General features: G+C 34.0%; 1 protein-coding gene across 1 annotated transcript; it reads left to right on the top strand.

Annotated features, from left to right (window-relative positions):
• Positions 1-223: 223 nt before the first annotated feature.
• LOC121366333 (carcinoembryonic antigen-related cell adhesion molecule 20-like) lies at positions 224-11928 on the top strand (the record flags this gene model as incomplete). The annotated part of the gene is made up of 3 exons (XM_041490820.1): positions 224-481; positions 6756-6861; positions 11820-11928. Coding segments are annotated over 3 exons (473 nt in total), but the record flags the coding sequence as incomplete, so codon positions are not given.
• Positions 11929-12133: the final 205 nt, after the last annotated feature.

Raw genomic sequence — 12133 nt, forward strand, 5'->3', positions numbered from 1 at the left:
ACTGTGTACTACATTCCATGTGCTTTGACAGATTTTAAACTGCAGTTATGTTAAAAATAAAACATCTATCTAAACATTGTATACATTAATTTCCATGTTTTTATGACATGTCGATAATTCTTGCTTTCTGTACCCTCTGGCAGAAACCCTGGGTTTATATTAGGAATTAAAAACAAGTTTGCACATGGTACTTACTACAGCTTGCACAAACTAATTTTTTCAGGTGGTCCAAACGCTATTGCATTCAGTCCATCATCACCAGCTGAAGTGAGAGAAGGAAGCAATTTGACAGTAAACTGTATTGCTGACTGTCTCCCACCATGTTCTTACTCTTGGACATGGAAAAATGAAAACATCAGTTCAACCGCTTTGCTAGCACTGGAGAACATCAAAAAGAAACAGACAGGAGTGTACACGTGTTACGCGACCAACACATTTACATCACTGTCTGACCATAAAACGTTCGAATTGACTGTTCTCGGTAAGTATGTTATTTCAATTGTTGTACATGTAAGTTACACAGATGTATTTTTACGTTCTGTAACATTAAATTGCATGTTTTTATTACTCGTAGCTTTACATTCACTATACATTGATTTTTATAGAAGAACACCTTTGGCTTCTCAATATGATGCACACTATTCTATGGTAACGAAATTACGAGTTGGAGAGATATTTCAGGCATTAAACTCAACTAGTTCACATAAGAAAAATTATAACTGTGTAATACACTAGTACTACAGTGAGATTCCTTACTGCAAGGTGTAGTGCATGGGTACTTAGTTAAAGTTTGATAACAGAATTATGCAAAACGGACACCATTTTTTTTATGGGAACAGGAAAATGACTTGTGATTAACAACATAGAAATTACATTACAAATTATCTTATTGTAGCTCGGAAACGGAATTATACAATTTGGTAACGAAATTACAGCTCTGAATTTACATTTGAACAAAATAATGTATTTATTTTAAATTCGGTTTACAAATATTTTCCATAACGTTTGTAAGTTTAATAATAATGTTTAAGCATTCATACTAATATTTCAATTGATAACTAGTTTCAATATCAGTAACATGTATGTACATTTATATGAGTGGAAATGTAAACCAGCACTGAGCTGTGTACATATTAGGCCTACATAGTAAATGTTTAAACTTCTAGTTGTAGTTGTAGTAGTAGTAGTAGTTGTTGTTGTAGTAGTAGCAGTACTAGTAGTAGTCATTAATAATAATAAAAAAAATGAATGAACGAAAAATACATCGGCTAGTAGCATAATGGTAGTAGCAATAATAGTTGTAGGATAATAATAATAATAATAATAGTAGTAGTAGTAGTAGTAGTAGTAGTAGTAGTAGTAGTAGTAGTAGTAGTAGTAGTAGCAATGGTAATAGCAGTATTTCGTACATTAGTAGTAGTACTAATAATAATTGTAATATAGATAGGAAACAGTTTTGATTGTGACATGAGTCATTCAGTTACCAGGACGTTCAAAAACCTGGCAAATTACATTTATAAATTTCGCCAGATTCTTTAATACACTTATTGTCTTACTGCTCATTAGTTCTTTGAATTTGTAGGTGCTTAGTTTTGTATAATAATAAGCTGTAGAAACTTTATCTCGGAAATTATTAAACAAATTGCATACAAATAAATAATGGAATTCATCACAGATGTCATTCCCAGCACATAAACAACACACTCTGTCTTCAAATAATATGTTGTCCCACCATCCAATTTTGACAAGTAAATAGTAATTTGAAGTTCTAAATTTTAAAATTAATCTCCACAACCATTGAGGAATTATATTTAAATATTTTTTCAAAAATAAGTTCTTTAAAAAGGTTTTGCCTCTTGATGTCATTGATAAGCTATTGTTCCATACTTGTAAATATTGATGATTTCGCCTAATTTTAATGTGTTGCTAACGATAAAAATGTATGTGCTATCCAAACATTGCTCATTCCGAAATACTCCAAAATATCTTTAAGACTAGTGAGCCAATTATAATTTATTCTATTTGTAACATGATCTGTCAACATAAATCTGTGTAGAAGAACTTATATTTTTTATTGTTTCCCTGAAATAATGCGTGCCCAGTAACAAACCATTCTTCTTTGCATATTTAATTCCACGAGTACGTTCCTCAATTCTCTTTATAACATAAATAATGGAGTGGATTTCTTTTTGTTGGCAATATGTGTCGGAAGAAATTTATTTGAACATACTCACACATATTGTTTTTTTCCCTAGCCCGAAACTTCGCAACCATATAACAAGATTGGGAGAACCATTTATTCAAACATTTTAAGTTTACACTCAGTCAATAGATTATTGTCTTTAGATTTCGCCAATAAAAAATACATAGCTTTAGTTGCTTGTTGTTTTAATAATCATTGAGCCTTGGTCGTTTTTAAAATATTGAATTTCTACAAGTGACCCCAAGGTATTTAAATTCCTTAACATTTTCAAGAACATATTTTCCAATTTTGAATGTATATTTATAATCTTTGGCATTTCCATTGAACATTAAAAGTTTAGTTTTTGAGATATTTGTCTTTAATTTCCATTTGTTCCATCAGTACTGGTCGAATACGTTTAGTGTGTGTTGTATATCGGCGGCATTGGTACCCCTAAAATGGTAATGAACATTATCAGCCGTCATACTGTAAATCATTCTGTAAAACTCTTGATTAAGTAGACTTTCCCATCTAAAATCACAGAAATGACCAATTACGTAGTCCCAAAGAAGAGAACGTTATCACTTATGCATCGTGAGTGGTCGTTTTTGCTCCAGTGTACCGTACCAATAGGCCTAATAATATGCATGTTTTCTTTTGGATTTTTAAGAGAGAAAAATACTATAACCCCATTTCGTTCCTTTAATGAAATTGAAATATATTTAGTTAAACAATTTATTATATTATTAAGTCATTTTTGTTCTTTTTAAAAGTCAGGTTGATGAAAGCGAAACGTCTTGTCGTAAATGACTGTGTTTTATTACACTACGTGCGAACAGGAGTTGGTAGGAACTGACGTCACTTCGCACCAAGCCAGAATTCGGGGCGCAATGAAAACAAAAGAAAATGGCTGCCCCCATTTAGCAGGACATTCATTCATTCCATTTAGCATTCATTCATTCATTCATTCATTCATTCATTCATTCATTCATTTATTCATTCATTCCATTTAGCATTCATTCATTCATTCATTCCATTTAGCAGGAATAATCACGTGTTTTACTGACTGTAAAATTACGCGTTTTTTTTCATTTCTGAATGTGTCAGTATGTGTTGGTGTTCCGGGTATGCATTTTTCCAACACATAGGCCTAAGGCTCATATTTGAGTTTAGTTACCCTTTCAAAAAAAAAATTCATTCGCGATAAATTCTTACTCTGAGACGTGTTTAGGTATTTTTGTTTTTGTTTGATTACTGCATTAGTGCACCTGTGCAGGGGTCGAATTTTACGCTATTCCGCTATTCCACAAATAGTAAATTTAGAAACGGAATAGTAAAACAGTTCTTCCAATATTCTGTCATGAAAGTGAAAATAAAGCACGGAATACGGAAAATCACTTGCGACTATTCTACTCGTTGGATACATACACATACAGTTTTCACACAGACAGTGGTAAGCAAACATATTCGAAACAGAAATATCTCGGAATCATTTAAATTCCACCCAGAATTAATTTTAAAGTTTGTAAAACACTTTGATTTCTATACACAGTTTTAAAATATACTTGCCATGATATTTATGTTATATTATACGTTTCCCCACTGTGGTTTTACATAATTATATAAATACTTTTATATACTTAACTGTTGTGACACCCATGTGTATTTTTGTACTGGGTGTTGTTAAACATTAATTCATTCATTCAATCATTCATAACAGGCTTTTTACTTTTTTTTACTGTTCCTACTTTTTTGTCTCCATCCTATTTTTCCTACTTTTTTTCTTCAAAATAACTAGTTCTTGCTACTTTTTCTTACCTTTTTCTTTTACTTTGTTGTTATAAGTCTATTTTTCTTAAATGGGTGAAAAAGAGAGACTCTTTTGTATGACACAAGGATGGGAAATTCAAAGTGGTTCAAATAGCACATCAGACATGTCATTTCATATGTACCACCATATATAATGAAAAACCACAGTAATTATGGAGATATACGAATCGAAGAAAATACCACAATGATTCAACATTGAATGAACTCTAAAATTTTGATATTTCATTTCTACTAAAAGGTTCTACTTGTTTCAAAAGCTAAGATAACCAAGTGAACAACACATGGATGGAGAAGTTTGTGTGATAAAATGTTTAGGCAAGATTAACCATATAGTTTTGGTGTCCTTAGTAATACAGATCATTCTGAAGAAATGAAAAACGGGGAGAGACACACCAAGTAGGATTTCTATCATATTATATGCTCAAAGGAATTCTGTATATATGGGTGCTTTTGTTTAATAGTCTGCATTAAATATACATATCTTAGTTTACGTTATACTAGTTCCAACATTGGATACCTAACACCGAGTTGCATTAAATATGTTTTATTATTGATTTATACATATCTTAGTTTACGTTATACTAGTTCCAACATTGGATACCTAGCACCGAGTTGCATTAAATATACATATCTTAGTTTAAGTTATACTAGTTCCAACATTGGATACCTAGCACCGAGTTGCATTAAATATACATATCTTAGTTTACGTTATACTAGTTCCAACATTGGATACCTAGCACCGAGTTGCATTAAATATACATATCTTAGTTTAAGTTATACTAGTTCCAACATTGGATACCTAGCACCGAGTTGCATTAAATATACATATCTTAGTTTACGTTATACTAGTTCCAACATTGGATACCTAGCACCGAGTTGCATTAAATATACATATCTTAGTTTACGTTATACTAGTTTCAACATTGGATACCTAGCACCGAGTTGCATTAAATATACATATCTTAGTTTAAGTTATACTAGTTCCAACATTGGATACCTAACACCGAGTTGCATTAAATATGTTTTATTATTGATTTATACATATCTTAGTTTACGTTATACTAGTTCCAACATTGGATACCTAGCACCGAGTTGCATTAAATATACATATCTTAGTTTAAGTTATACTAGTTCCAACATTGGATACCTAACACCGAGTTGCATTAAATATGTTTTATTATTGATTTATACATATCTTAGTTTACGTTATACTAGTTCCAACATTGGATACCTAGCACCGAGTTGCATTAAATATACATATCTTAGTTTAAGTTATACTAGTTCCAACATTGGATACCTAGCACCGAGTTGCATTAAATATGTTTTATGCAACAGTGTGAATGAACACACCAGCTACAATACCAGTCCAAACGTAAGTTCATATGACATTAATGTAATTCAGTAGATACAATTTTATGTCTAAAAGTAGCTCAACTGTTCCTGCGTTACCGCTTGATTGTGTAAGTAATTGGCAGTGCACATGTATTTGGATATACAGTGTTCACTTGATCCAAAACCATATTTCAATGAACCATTGATGTTAAATGATATGTTTACTGGTTATTTATTGACATATAAATCCATTTGGATTCACGTAATGGGCAATTTAAGAATGAATATGCAGTGACACAAAATGTAACATTCTGTTACTTGTTCAATGTATCCTTCGCTTACCATGGACTTATTTTTATTAAACATATATTTACTCAGTAATGCACTTGAGATTTATATTACTGTCTCATACATATCTTAGCTTGATTTCTGTTATACCAGTTCCAAAACTGCATGTCTACAGCACAGTAGATATAACAAAAACAAAACAGCATGCCCGAATGGGACGGTACTTTTAATTGTACAGCTTTTATTTGCCTAATTTTAGTCTGTTTAAAGACTTAACTTATAACTAATCGCTGTTATAGAGTTATTACTTGGATTGCTGTATTTACTGGAGCTTTATTTGTGTCGTGCTTTGTGAACAGCCGTTGTTGTCAATGTGTCCTTTGTGTTGTTGAACGAGGAGGCATGTCGTGAGATCTGCCGAGTGGTAAACTAATGTTTAGCCTGTGTTTTCTGTTGTTCCTGTGTGGAATTTCTACATTCAGTGTCTTTCTGCTTTCAGAAATGTTGATATTGTTTTGTGAAACTGATATTTTCCCAAAGCCACGATAGTCAGCGGAACTTGATTCTTCCAACCCGTCCACGCATCATAGTCCAACTTTAAATCATAGTGATGGGGCATATGTAGCTAAAATAGGTCCCGTGGGGCGGTGTCTTGTTAAACTTATTGATTAGGGTGGGTTTTTAGAGTGGCTTGTTGTGTCTGGACTGTGACTGATCCAGATTACTGATTAGGGTCAATTAGTATTGTTATTAAAGTGTTGTTATTTTATCATATAATGAACGTGAAAAATAATTTAATGCCAGTCTTGTAATTTTAATAACATGTACGTGCTGCATCACAACATTTATCATCAGTCACAATCTTTGTTCTGAACACTGGACAATGTAAACCGATAAAGGACCTGTCTGCCTGGTTTATTAGTACCGATGTGGGTATCGTCAATGTTGGGGAATTTTCATTGTACAAATTGTGAACCAGCAAAATGCCAGTATATCTACAGACGGCACTCGTGGCATCAGTCACGTCTTGTCAAAACGTCCGGTTGGCGGTTTACGTATGTGTAAGAGTTATAGCAGTGAATAGTATCACTATGTTAATTGATAGTGTTGTATATATTTCTAGATGATCCAGAGCGCATGTCTGCCTTAAATGCAGGTGCTATATCGGGAATTGTGATCGCTGTTGTTCTGGCTCTTGCTATTCCTACTGTGTGGATACTTTATAAGAGGTAAGTAAATCATATTGTGTCCGGTTTACAGAGGTTTCAGTATTGAGGTAAACCATTTGTTGGTTGGTGTTCTCTACTGATATAGTAACTAATACAAAATTCCGGTTTACTGAGAGTCCGGTTTTGAGGGGTTTCACTGTATAATTATATGTGTAGTAAAACTTTGATAACTCGAATTTGAAAGGGGCAATGAAATAGTTCGATTTTCACTAGTTCGTATATCACTCCTCAGAATTGAAACAAGCGTTGCAGGTGGATGATTTCAGTCAGGTTTGTGATAAACGTTTGGTGCACTGCCCCCCCCCCCCCCCCCCATCCCAAACTTTTAAAATTGTGCAATGCCTGTTGAAAGGCGAACTAATATATAAATGACAGTTCACCCCACCCCTAGCTGGCAGCATTTTCGTGCTCCTTTTCTGTATGTTTTAAAACTAAATAAATACCTAACTAGGCTACTGGGGTCCGAGTGACGGGTCAGGCTGTTAAAACTAAATAAATACCTAACCAGGCTACTGGGGTCCGAGTGACGGGTCAGGCTGTTAAAACTAAATAAATACCTAACCAGGCTACTGGGGTCCGAGTGACGGGTCAGGCTGTTAAAACTAAATAAATACCTAACCAGGCTACTGGGGTCCGAGTGACGGGTCAGGCTGTTAAAACTAAGTAAATACCTAACCAGGCTACTGGGGTCCGAGTGACGGGTCAGGCTGTTAAACATAAATAAATACCTAACCAGGCTACTGGGGTCCGAGTGACGGGTCAGGCTGTTAAAACTAAATAAATACCTAACCAGGCTACTGGGGTCCGAGTGACGGGTCAGGCTGTTAAAAATGTTTTACATGCAAATCATCTGCATTCTCGGCGACCACGTATTGTGCCATCGTCATTCATTTCAACTGGTTATTCTCCTGTGTGCTCGCAACATTTAGCATGCCACTGCTGGTGTCGCGTACTAAAGAAATCACATCGTTCTTGTAGATTATGCTTGCTTGCTATAGATGTGGAACAAACCCTCAGTGGTAAAGTACTCGCCTGTTACGTGGTCAGTCTAGGATCGATCCCCTTCTGTGGCCCATTGAGCAATTTCTACTTCCAGCCAGGGCACCATGACTGGTATATCAAAACTGTGTGCTATCCTGTCTGGTGGATGGTGCATAGAACAAATCCGTTGCTATTAATGAAAAATGTATAGTTTCCTCTCTTAACAGAGAATTTCCAAATATTTGACATCCAATGGTCGATGATAAATAAATCAATGTGTTCTAGTGGTGCATTTAAACAATACAACATTTTAACAATATATATGACACTGTGATTTTCACTTCAAATAAAGATATATGCAAGGCATTAAAGGCGCCCTGTCACGGATGGTTGACCTAATTAATGACCTAACAAATAATTATCTTTAAATATTTACATTTGATTTGTCGTATTTGAGTATTTTATTTAACCATCTACATAACTACCATAACCCACTAATTACTGATATTTTGTAAAAATAATTGAATTATGTCAACGGTCCATAATTCAGGAAAAAATAACAGCTATTTGGAGCGAAGAGGTTTGTCGTATTACTGTTTGTAGTCACGTGATAGGCAACCCCCGAATAACTGCAATGTTAAAACGATTTGCCAAGCTCGTGTAACGAGAACGCTTGACCGTCCTATGCGATGTAGGGTAAATCGAAAGAAAAACAATGAAAATAAGTAATAAAAAGATATATAAACATGTACTGAATGATAATAAGCGTATACATTAATTTATTGTTGCAGCAGAAGCATTTTAAACGGCGGCGATTCGACTAGTTAGGCCTTTTGATGTACAGATAAATTTATCGTTTGTTATTCGCAGAAAAATCTAAACACCTAAACACCGCATTCATTTTTCACTTTGTCAAATTTATTATTATGTAAAATATGCCATAACCCCATAGGTAATTACAAATGGCTTGGAATAGAAATTACGTGTTTATATACGAAGCGGCTATATATACGACGGCCGTGTGTATGGCCTCAGCTAACGAGGGCTGCCTATAAACACAGAAAACATGTATATAGGCGGTAAACACGTATTTGATTGATCCATATTGCCGAACCACTTGGAACGAGAGGAATACATACTAAGTACAAACAGGGGAATGGGGGTTGAATATGAATCTAGCGGACCCTTTTGTGTACGTTTTCCATAGACACCTACCCAGTGTTTCTGCTGGAAAGAATGTTTTATGAAATTAAATATTTACAATGTGTTTGCTGAATGCAACAGCAGGCAATAGGGGGTATGGGGGGGGGGGGGCCTCCCCCAGAAATAATATGGGTTAAATGTTGGGTTAGCGTTATTAAAATCGCACAGTAATAACAAAGAGTCATTAATTTTATCAAGGTTAACTTTAAAAAATTAAATCTGCAATAAAATTTGGGTATGGCGCCATACCCATTTTACCCTGCTACCGTATATGGATAGCGTAATATTGCCCCTACAGTTCAACAACAACAACAACAACAATAATAATAATAATAATAAATATTATTATTATTATTATTATATATGAATGAATGAAAACATATAAAATAAATAAAAGTATCAGCTTCTGAGATTATCTGAAACAGAAAATAAATACACACCAACTACGGACAGTACACAAACTAACAGCGGGGGCTTGTAACTTGAAACAGTTATCTGTTTTCGAACTGTCAATGTACCATTATTGTTACGGATAAGCATAATTAATAATTCGGTAACAGTGCTAACAGTTTAGCTAGTTTCGCAGATCGGTACGGTTAGAGGACATTATGTTGTGTATTAAGCAACAATGTTTTTGTCTGTGCAAGCACATACCCATCTCCTTGTACAAGCAATTTTGTAAAAAATAATAATAAAAAAAATACATTTTTCATGTCTCGACCCCTCACCGTAAACTTCGCTCGCCTCAGTGTAGACCCCCTCCCCATGCTAAAATCCCTACACACGCGTCTGCAGTGGTACTGTGTACGGACACACAAACAAACAAACAACAAAATAACCCTCGCTCCCCATCATCCCCCCCAAAATAAATAAAATAAACATAAATAATAATAATAATCGCTTGCTCAATTCCCTGCTTATGCACATTTTGTTTTGTGTTGTTTTTTTCTCGGTGGAGCGTGTCACCCCTATAAACGTTGCTCACCTCAGTCTAGACCCCCCCCCCCCCCTTGCTGAAATCCCTGCACACGCGCCCACAGTGGTCATGTGTACGATAGCTCCGTAAAAAAAAAGTAAAACACAAAAACCAATAATATAATCAATAATATTAACAATAAAAAACAAATAAATAAAACAAATAATAATAATAAACAAAAAGTGTAAGTTTATGTTCCAACTTTTTTATTATTTTATTTCGGCTTATTCGCTGGCTTTTTTTTTTTTTTTTTTTTTTTTTTTTTTTTTGGGGGGGGGGGGGGCAAGAAATAATATATTTTAAATTATTTTAAGGTCTCTACGGCGGCCGTGCACTGTATATACAATTCAAAGGTACTTTACACGGCTGTCGTATATATAGCCTCATCAGTACTCGGTTTTGTCGTACGTTTCAGACTCCTAATAAAAGTGTTCCAATTTTTTAAAAATGAAGCGGCTCACAGGTTGTCATGGGATTCCCTCAATCATGGTTCAATTACAATGTTTTGGGTGATATTCCAAATTAATACAATTGTCATTTATAATCCATATTTAGAGAAATAGGGCCCACTAAATCTCTGATTGGACGCCTTTAGACACACTATATGTAGCAATCTGTAATCAGCGACCACCTGTTTTAAGACAGGTTTGACTATATATATATATATATATATATCAGTGTTTCTGCCAGAAAGACATTTTTGGGTATGGCGCTGTGAAATTGAATGCAACCAAAGTCAATAGGGGTTATGGAGGGCCTCCCCCAGAATGAAAATGGGTTAAGTTTGGGGTTAGGTTTAAGAAAATCATACAGTACTGATAAGAGTAATTTATTTTGTGAAAAAGTTAACTTTAAAAAAATAAAATTTGGCGCCATACCCATTTTACACTCTGGCAGAAACACACACACTGATTCAGTATATGCAAGCTTTAGTCACGATTATTTATTATTATTATTATTATTATTATTATTATTATTATTTGTGTATTGCAAATCACTCACCGTGAACGTTTGAGGTGATCGATTTATTGCATGGTTAATGTTTTTAACTGTGTAGTACTGAATAATAACAACAACAAATATATATCATATCATTTAGTTACTGCTCTATTACTTTTAGATATACTAGCAACAACAACACTATCATTTAACTGCTGTCTAATTATGACTTTAGTTTTTTCGTGAACATCAATAACAATAATATCAATTTAGTAACTCCTGTCTGATAATAAATAAAAACAAGTTAACAACAACAATATCATTTAGTAACTGCTGTTTAATTATTTATTGTTTCGTTAACAACAACATCAACGATATCATTTAGTAGATGATGTCTAATGTTGTTGTAGTTTCCTTAACAACATCAACGATATCATTTAGTAGATGCTGTCTAATGTTGTTGTAGTTGCCTTAACAACATCAACAATATCATTTAGTAGATGCTTCTAATGTTGTTGTAGTTGCCTTAACAACATCAACAATATCATTTAATATATGCTGTCTAATGCTGTTGTAGTTTCCTTAACAACATCAACAATATCATTTAGTAGATGTTGTCTAATGGTGTAGTTGCCGTAACAACATCAACAATATCATTTAGTAGATGCTGTCTAATGTTATAGTTGCCGTAACAACATCAACAATATCATTTAGTAGATGCTGTCTAATGTTGTAGTTGTCTTAATAACATCAACAATATCATTTAGTAGATGCTGTCTAATGTTGTTGTAGTTTCCTTAACAACAACAACAACAGTAGTAATATTATTTAGTGACTTTTGAATGTTATTTTTTAACAGAATTAAAAGGCAACAAGACATTGGGGAAGAGAATATTGATAACAGAACTCAGAAGAGTGAAGTTGAAAAAAGTGAAATTGACAACCCTGCATTCACCCAGCCAGATTAAGTAGTTGTGAAGTTACTGACTAATTACTTGCGTAAATTTTTTATAATAGAGTACAATTTGTCATCACTAGTGATGTTCTCATTAATGCAGTCCATCGACCATTCCTCACAAATAATAAGACACATTGATCTAGTACACTTCTGACGATCTGATCTATTACATAGTTTTGTGGTGGGTGGCCGATGAACCAATTAATAAGTTAAGA

The sequence above is a fragment of the Gigantopelta aegis genome, unplaced genomic scaffold (assembly GCF_016097555.1).
Source record: "Gigantopelta aegis isolate Gae_Host unplaced genomic scaffold, Gae_host_genome ctg5349_pilon_pilon:::debris, whole genome shotgun sequence".
Taxonomy (NCBI): Eukaryota; Metazoa; Mollusca; class Gastropoda; order Neomphalida; family Peltospiridae; genus Gigantopelta; species Gigantopelta aegis.